This window comes from Bombina bombina, chromosome 7 (assembly GCF_027579735.1).
Source record: "Bombina bombina isolate aBomBom1 chromosome 7, aBomBom1.pri, whole genome shotgun sequence".
NCBI classification, from domain to species: Eukaryota; Metazoa; Chordata; class Amphibia; order Anura; family Bombinatoridae; genus Bombina; species Bombina bombina.
The window spans coordinates 511594402-511602934 of NC_069505.1; the positions used below are offsets into that span (position 1 = coordinate 511594402).

The 8533-nt window shown below is 37.7% G+C and overlaps 1 protein-coding gene across 1 annotated transcript; it reads left to right on the forward strand.

The window, feature by feature from the left end:
• Positions 1–1073: 1073 nt before the first annotated feature.
• LOC128636478 (olfactory receptor 5V1-like) lies at positions 1074–1994 on the forward strand. Its single transcript, XM_053689490.1, has one exon. The coding sequence runs from the start codon at positions 1074–1076 to the stop codon at positions 1992–1994; it is 921 nt and encodes a 306-aa protein (XP_053545465.1).
• The last annotated feature ends 6539 nt before the right edge of the window (positions 1995–8533 follow it).

Genomic DNA, 8533 nt, shown 5'->3' on the forward strand with positions numbered 1-8533 from the left:
GATCAGGGTCATTTGGGTAATTTCTGTTGTCATTATGATTTAAAAAGAGTAAACACAGTTGATTGATAATAAATGGCTTCAGCCAAACACTAACCATGAGTGAAAGAAAAGATTTTGTGTTATCATTTATATTCTCTGAAAAATGGCCAAGAAATCATAAATTCTGCCAGGGTATGTAAAATTATGAGCACAACTGTATATATAAATATAAATATATATATATATATATATATATATATATATATATATATATATATATATATATATATAAAAGGCAAAGACAAGAACAGAAAAGCGCACAAAAGCACCTACATAGTGCAAATCAATTTTATATTTTTAAAAAACACACACAAACATATAAAAAGTGAGCCCCTGCAGGGTTTCTACTCACAAGAAATGCCCTCAAACAAAATGAGGTATGTACAGGCTCCAAAAGGTTAAATGCTCACTGGCAGTAATAGTTATTACCAGTCCCACATCCTCTCTGGTGGTTTAATGTCCAAATCCCCACAAGATATTGTAGAGGCTGTATTAGTATTAATGTCCTCACTAGACGTAGGCAAAGTTAAAAATATCCGGAACAAAACCACTGCAAATGCGGCTTATACTGTTTGAAATCACCGCTCACTCGGAGCTGCACAATCAGCTGTTTACTGATGTCAAGACGCAAGGTGGGCGTGGCCTTACGTGTTTCGTGGTATCATCACCACTTTGTCAGAGGTATGTCCACGCCCACTCTGTTGATCCTATATATACGCGGTTGGAGTTCACTGAAAGCCGCCCACCTCAGCGTCATAAAGGGAACCTAATAGGAGTTGCGATTTGATGATTTTAAGCATAGGACATAGGAAAGGCTGTAGCTTGAATAACTTGGTTGAATTCATGCAGGAAACAGTCAAAGACCTCTGTTCAGGATCATAACTTCAAAGTTAATGCCTATATATATAAGTATGTTTGTGTGTGTCATACTGTTTGATAGTTATTCAGATACATTAACCTTTTCTCTTTTCATCAGGGCTACAGGATTCATAAGAATATAGCTATTAATGGAATTTCTGAATACAACAAGACACATGGAAATTATTGTTCTAGGATTCTACGAGTGTCCAGATCTTCAGCTGATTTTATTCATGATGTTTCTTCTCATGTACTTGGTAGCCTTGTTAGGGAACCTCACTATTCTTACTGTGATATTTACCATCCCACATCTCCATACCCCTATGTACTACTTTTTATGCAATCTATCAGTCCTGGACATTACTTTCATATCAACTGTTCTTCCCAAACTGTTAGATATATGCTTAACTGGGAACCAATCAATCACCTACACAGGTTGCTTCACTCAGATGTTTTTCACCATCATATGTGTGGATGCAGAATATTCCCTTTTAGCTTCCATGGCGTATGACCGTTACTCTGCAATATGTCACCCTTTACGCTACCCTTATCTCATGAATGCTAGTCTTTGTGTGTATTTGGCTCTGGTCTCATGGTGTATTGGATTCATGGAATCCTTCATGTTTTTAGGAATGATTTCACAAAAATACTTCTGTGGACCAAGAGTCATAAATCATTTGTTTTGTGAACTCAGACCACTTATTGAGTTGTCGTGCACCGGGACACAAGACACAGACTTAGCAATTAAGATTACGGGGGTGCTATTTGGATTTGTTCCTTTTGCCTTCATCATAATGAGCTACATCTTTATTATATCCTCTATTCTGTGTATCCGCTCCAATGATGGAAAGCGGAAAGCCTTCTCCACGTGCTCTTCACACCTCACAGTGGTCATCTTGTTTTTTGTGACAATCCTTGGCGTGTACATGAGACCCAAGTCCACCAATTCTATAAAACTAGACAAGGTTTTTGCAGTTTTGTACACATCTTGTATTCCTATGTTTAATCCCATTATTTATAGCCTAAGAAATAAAGAGGTGAAGCAGGCTGTCTATCAGATGAGGAACCATATTGTGAACAAAATGGGTCTCATCTAAATGTTGATATTAATCACATACAATAACAAGTCACTAGAAAATTATTTTGTACACATTTTAGTGGACTTTCTTTTACAGTTATTGTGTTTAAAATAATTATTTTGACATATTTGAATCACAATCTATTGGCCGATTTTGTTTTTGACAGGTTTTAGCTTCAAGGCAATCTCAATCGCAAATTATGGGAGGTTTGACAGAGACTAAAATGTGTTATTTGATTGTGGGGAAAATCCCTATTTTTTTACATGGAACTAAAATTTTCTCTGCAATCACAATACATTTTTTTATACCTTTCAGCAGGTTTTCAAGCTCCTTATTGAATTTTACACCATAAAATCCCAAACTTACATTAAAGGGATACTAACCCCACATTTTTTTCTTTCATGATTCAGATAGAGCATGCAATTTTAAGCAACTTTCTAATTTACTCCTATTATCATTTTTTCTTTGTTCTCATATTTTCTTGATTTGAAAAAGCAGTAATGAAAGGTTAGGAATCTGCCCGTTTTTAGTTCAGCACCTGGGTAGCGCTTGCTGATTGGTTTGCTACATTTAGCCACAAATCAGCAAGTGCTACCCAGGTGCTGAACAAAATATGGTCCGGCTCTAAAACTTACAGTGCTGCTTTTTCAAATCAAGATAGCATGAGAACAAAGAAAAATGATAATAGGAGTAAATTAGAAAGGCGCTTAAAATCTCGTGTTCTATCTGAATCATGAAAGAAAAAAATTGGGTTTAGTATACCTTTAATTGGGACATTTGTGAGTATTCCTAGATGATTTGTAATGATGGTATTATGTTGTGCATGTGCAATACACTCTGAAATAGCCACAGACACACTATTTTAGCAGTATATTTGTATGTATGGCCTAGATTCATTAAACCTCAATTCACCTGCTATTGTGTAGTCCATTAGAAGTATTTAATATGTGATATCCTGTACTACTAACTATATCTGTAGGAAAAGCAAGAAAATGCAAATTATGGCCAGAAAATATAGAAAAGGTGTGTAGCAATCACGTTAAGGGGATAGTAAACACCAAAAATGTTATTGTTTAAAAAGATAGATAATCCCTTTATTTACCATTCCCCAGTTTTGCATAACCAACACTGTTATAGAAATATACTTTTTACTTCTGTAATTACCTTGTATCTAAGCTTCTGCTGACTGCCTCCTTATCTCAGATCATTTGACAGACTTGCATTTTAGCCAATCAGTGCTGACTCATAAATAACATCATGTGCATGAGCACAATGTTATCTATTTGAAACACATGAACTAACGCCCTATAGCTTTGAAAAACTGTCAAATGCAGAGGTGGCATTTAAGGGCTTATAAATTAGCATTTGAGCCTACCAAGGTTTAGCTTTCAACTAAGAATAACAAGAGAACAAAGCAAATTTGGGGCCCGATCCGATATGCAGTGTCGCCCGCAAATGCCGGCGACGCTGAATTTTGCGCTGGTTTGGTATCCTATATACGGCGTAACCTAGAAGTTACACCCGTATATTTCTGCCGTCGCCCGTAGTTTTTTGGGCCATAGGCAGGTATACCAAACCAGCGCAGTTTGGTATCCAAAATACAGCGTAAGGACTTACGTGGCGAAAATGGAGAAATCCTACTCCATTTTCACCTCGCCACAAAATGCAGCCGTAGTAAGTCTTACGCTGTCTATTGGAGCCCCGTAACTCCCTAAACTGCCTGCTAAATTAAACCTAACACCTAACGCATGCGCAATGTCTATCTACCTGTCAACCGCGATCCCCCGCCGCAATTCCTAATAAAGTTATTAACCCCTAAACCGCCGCTCCCGGACCCCGCCGCCACCTAAAAAAGTTATTAACCCCTAAACCGCCGCTCCCGGACCCCGCCGCCACCTAATAAAGTTATTAACCCCTAAACCGCCGCTCCCGGACCCTGCCGCCAGCTTTATTAAATCTATAACCCCCTAATGTGAGCTCCTACCCCGCCGCCATCTATTTTAAAAATATTAACCCCAAATGTAATCCCCCTACACCGCCGCCACCTATTTTAAATTAATTAACCCCTAATCTAATCCCCCTACACCGCCGCCACCTATTTTAAATTAATTAACCCCTAATCTAATCCCCCTACACCGCCGCTGCCTATATTAAATTAATTAACCCCTAAAATACTAAACTATCCCTACCACTAAACCTAAGTCTAACCCTACAAATAGCCCTGAAAAGGGCTTTTTGCGTGACATTACCCCAAAGTAAACAGCTCTATTGCCAGCCCTTAAAAGGGCTTTTTGTGGGGCATGCCCCAAAGAAAACAGCTCTTTTACCAGCCCTTAAAAGGGCTTTTGGTGGGGCATTGTCACAAAGTAAACAGCTCTTTTGCATCTAAGCTAAATCCCCCTACACCGCCGCAACCTATAATAAATGTATTAACCCCTAATCTAATCCCCCTACACCGCCGCCACCTATATTAAATAGATTAACCCCTAATCTAATCCCCCTTACCTTGCCGTCACCTATATTAACTATATTAACCCTAATTATATTAGGGTTAATATAGTTAATATAGTTAGTATATTATATATATTAACTATATTAACCCTAATTATATTCGTTATTATATTATATATATATATATTAAGTATAATAACCCTAACTCTAACATCCCTAACTAAATTCTTATTAAAATAAATCTAATTAATATTAATATTATTAATTAAACTATTCCTATTTAAATCTAAATACTTACCTATAAAATAAACCCTAAGATAGCTACAATGTAATTAATAATTACATTGTAGCTATTTTAGGGTTTATATTTATTTTACAGGTAACTTGGTATTTATTTTAACTAGGTACAATAGCTATTAAATAGTTAATAACTATTTAATAGCTACCTAGTTAAAATAATTACCAATGTACCTGTAAAATAAATCCTAACCTAAGTTACAAATACACCTACACTATCAATAAATTAAATAAACTACAAATATCTAAACTAAAATACAATTAAATAAACTAAACTAAATTACAAAAAAAACAACACTAAATTACAAAAAATAAAAAAAATAATTACAAGATTTTTAAGCTAATTACACCTTTTCTAAGCCCCCTAATAAAATAATAAAGCCCCCCAAAATAAAAAAATTTCCCTACCCTATTCTAAATTAAAAAAGTTACCAGCTCTTTTGCCTTACCAGCCCTTAAAAGGGCCTTTTGCGGGGCATGCCCCAAATAAAACAGCTCTTTTGCCTGTAAAGAAAAAACACAATACCACCCCCCAACATTACAACCCACCACCCACATACCCCTATTCTAAACCCACCCAAACCCCCCTTATAAAAACCTAACACTACCCCCTGAAGATCTCCCTACCTTTTCTTCACCCAGCCGGGCAGAACTCTTCATCCGATCCGGGCGATGTCCAATCAAGCGGCAGTGAAGTCTTCTTCCATCCGGGCGATGTCTTCAATCAAGCGGCAGTGAAGTCTTCTTCCATCCGGGCGATGTCTTCAATCAAGCGGCAGTGAAGTCTTCTTCCATCCGGCGATGTCTTCAATCAAAGCGGCATCTTCAATCTTCTTTCTTCGCTCCTCCGCCGCGGAGCATCCATCCGGCACAACGACTGAACGCGGAATGAGGTACCTTTAAATGACGTCATCCAAGATGGCGTCCGTCGAATTCCGATTGGCTGATAGGATTCTATCAGCCAATCGGAATTAAGGTAGAAAAATCTGATTGGCTGATTGAATCAGCCAATCAGATTCAAGTTCAATCCGATTGGCTGAACCAATCAGCCAATCGGATTGAACTTGAATCTGATTGGCTGATTCAATCAGCCAATCAGATTTTTCTACCTTAATTCCGATTGACTGATAGAATCATATCAGCCAATCGTATCAGCCCTATAATTAGGGTTAATATAGTTAATATAGGTGGTGGCGGTGTAGGGGGATTAGATTAGGGGTTAATTAATTTAAAATAGGTGGCGGCGGTGTAGGGGGATTAGATTAGGGGTTAATATAGTTAAAATAGGTGGCAGCGGTGTAGGGGGATTAGATTAGGGGTTAATGTGTTTTAATATAGGCGTCGGTGGTGTAGGGGGATTAGATTAGGGGTTAATGTGTTTTAATATAGGCGGCGGTGGTGTAGGGGGATTAAATTAGGGGTTAATATTTTTAAAATAGATGGCGGCGGGTAGGAGCTCACTTTAGGGGGTTATAAATTTAATATAGCTGGCGGCGGGGTCCGGGAGCGGCGGTTTAGGGGTTAATAACTTTATTAGGTGGCGGCGGGGTCCGCGAGCAGCGGTTTAGGGGTTAATACATTTTTTATTGTTAGGATAGTGAGGGGGGATAGCGGATAGAGGGTTAGACGTGTCGGGCTATGTTAGGGAGGCGTGTTAGACAGTACAGGAGATTTAATAACTTTAGTGAGGTTTTGTAGGCGCCGGCAGTTTCTAAAGTGACGTAAGTCACTGGCGACTCCAGAAATTTGTACTTACGCAGATTTCTGGACATCGCTGGTTTGTCAGACTTACGGTACTTTAGCCTCTGATGGCGCCGTACATAGGATAGCTTGAGTTGCGAGCTGAAACTGCGAGCGGCGGGGGTTACCTCGCTTGCGCCGCAAACTACGATCTTTATCGGATCGCGCCCCATGTGATAAAAGTAAATTAGAAAGTTGTTTAAAATTACATGCCCTATCTGAATTATGAAAGTTTAATTTAGACTTTACGATCCCTTTAATACATGCATTTTCGTGATAGATAGTTATAGTACTTTCATCTTTTCAAACTGTGTATCAATTGGCAATCGCACCAATAAGAACATGATTTAATCATTTGCTGTTCTGAATAAACACAAGTTATAATATCTAGAATCTCATGCCACCATAATCTAATAGTAATAGAAATTGGACAAGGACAAATCTCGTTCTGTACACTGAGGTTTAGAAGCTTCAAAGACATTAGGCAAAGACCAATCTCATTCTGTACCGTGAGGTTTAGAAGCTTTAAAGACATTAGGCAAAGACAAATCTCATTCTGTACAGTGAGGTTTAGAAGCTTTAAAGACATTAGGCAAAGACAAATCTCATTCTGTACCGTGAGGTTTAGAAGCTTTGAAGACATTAGGTAAAGACAAATCTCATTCTGTATTGTGAGGTTTAGAAGCTTTGAAGACATTAGGCAAAGACAAATATTATTCTGTACACTGAGGTTTAGAAGCTTTGAAGACATTAGGCAAAGAGTAGACAAATCTCATTCTGTACACTGAGGTTTAGAAGTAGGGTGACCATATTGCCGCTTTAAAAAGGGACACATATGAAAAATACATATGCCAGGGTTCTTATACAAAACATTTCTTTTGACAGCCCTGAAAACAGCCCTGACATATGTATTTTTCATATGTGTCCCTTGTTAAAGCGGCAATATGGTCACCCAATTTAGAAGCTTTCAAGACATTTTTGCAGCTACATTTTTATTGTAAACCTCATAATGTTTCCTAATTTACAGAATGTGAACTGTTAAAATCCCATTTTAGAAGATGAAAGAAATAGGCATCACAAAACATACACATTGGGCAAAGACAAATCTCATTCTGTACTGTGAGGTTTAGAAGCCTTGAAGACATTAGGCAAAGACAAATGATTCTGTACTGTGAGGTTTAGAAGCTTTGAAGACATTAGGCAAAGACAAATCTCATTCTGTACTGAGAGGTTTAGAAGCTTTGAAGACATTAGGCAAAGACAAATCTCATTCTCTACACTGAGGTTTAGAAGCTTTGAAGACATTAGGCAAAGACAAATCTCCTTCTGTACCGTAAGGTTTAGAAGCTTTGAAGACATTAGGCAAAGACAAATCTTATTCTGTACCGTGAGGTTTAGAAGCTTTGAAGATATTAGGCAAAGACAAATCTCATTCTGTACCGTGAGGTTTAGAAGCTTTGAAGATATTAGGCAAAGACAAATCTCAGTCTGTACCGTGAGGTTTAGAAGCTTTGAAGACATTAGGCAAAGACAAATCTCATTCTGTATTGTGAGGTTTAGAAGCTTTGAAGACATTAGACAAAGACAAATCTCATTCTGTATTGTGAGGTTTAGAAGCTTTGAAGACATTAGACAAAGACAAATCTCAATCTGTACCGTGAGGTTTAGAAGCTTTGAAGACATTAGGCAAAGACAAATCTCAATCTGTATTGTGAGGTTTAGAAGCTTTGAAGACATTAAGCAAAGACAAATCTCATTCTGTACCGTGAGGTTTAGAAGCTTTGAAGATATTAGGCAAAGACAAATCTTATTCTGTACCGTGAGGTTTAGAAGCTTTGACGATATTAGGCAAAGACAAATCTCAATCTGTACCATGAGGTTTAGAAGCTTTGAAGACATTAGGCAAAGACAAATCTTATTCTGTACCATGAGGTGTGGAAGCTTTGAAGATATTAGGCAAAGACAAATCTTATCCTGTACTGTGAGGTTTAGAAGCTTTGAAGACATTAGGCAAAGACAAATCTTATTCTGTACCGTGAGGTTTAGAAACTTTGACGATATTAGGCAAA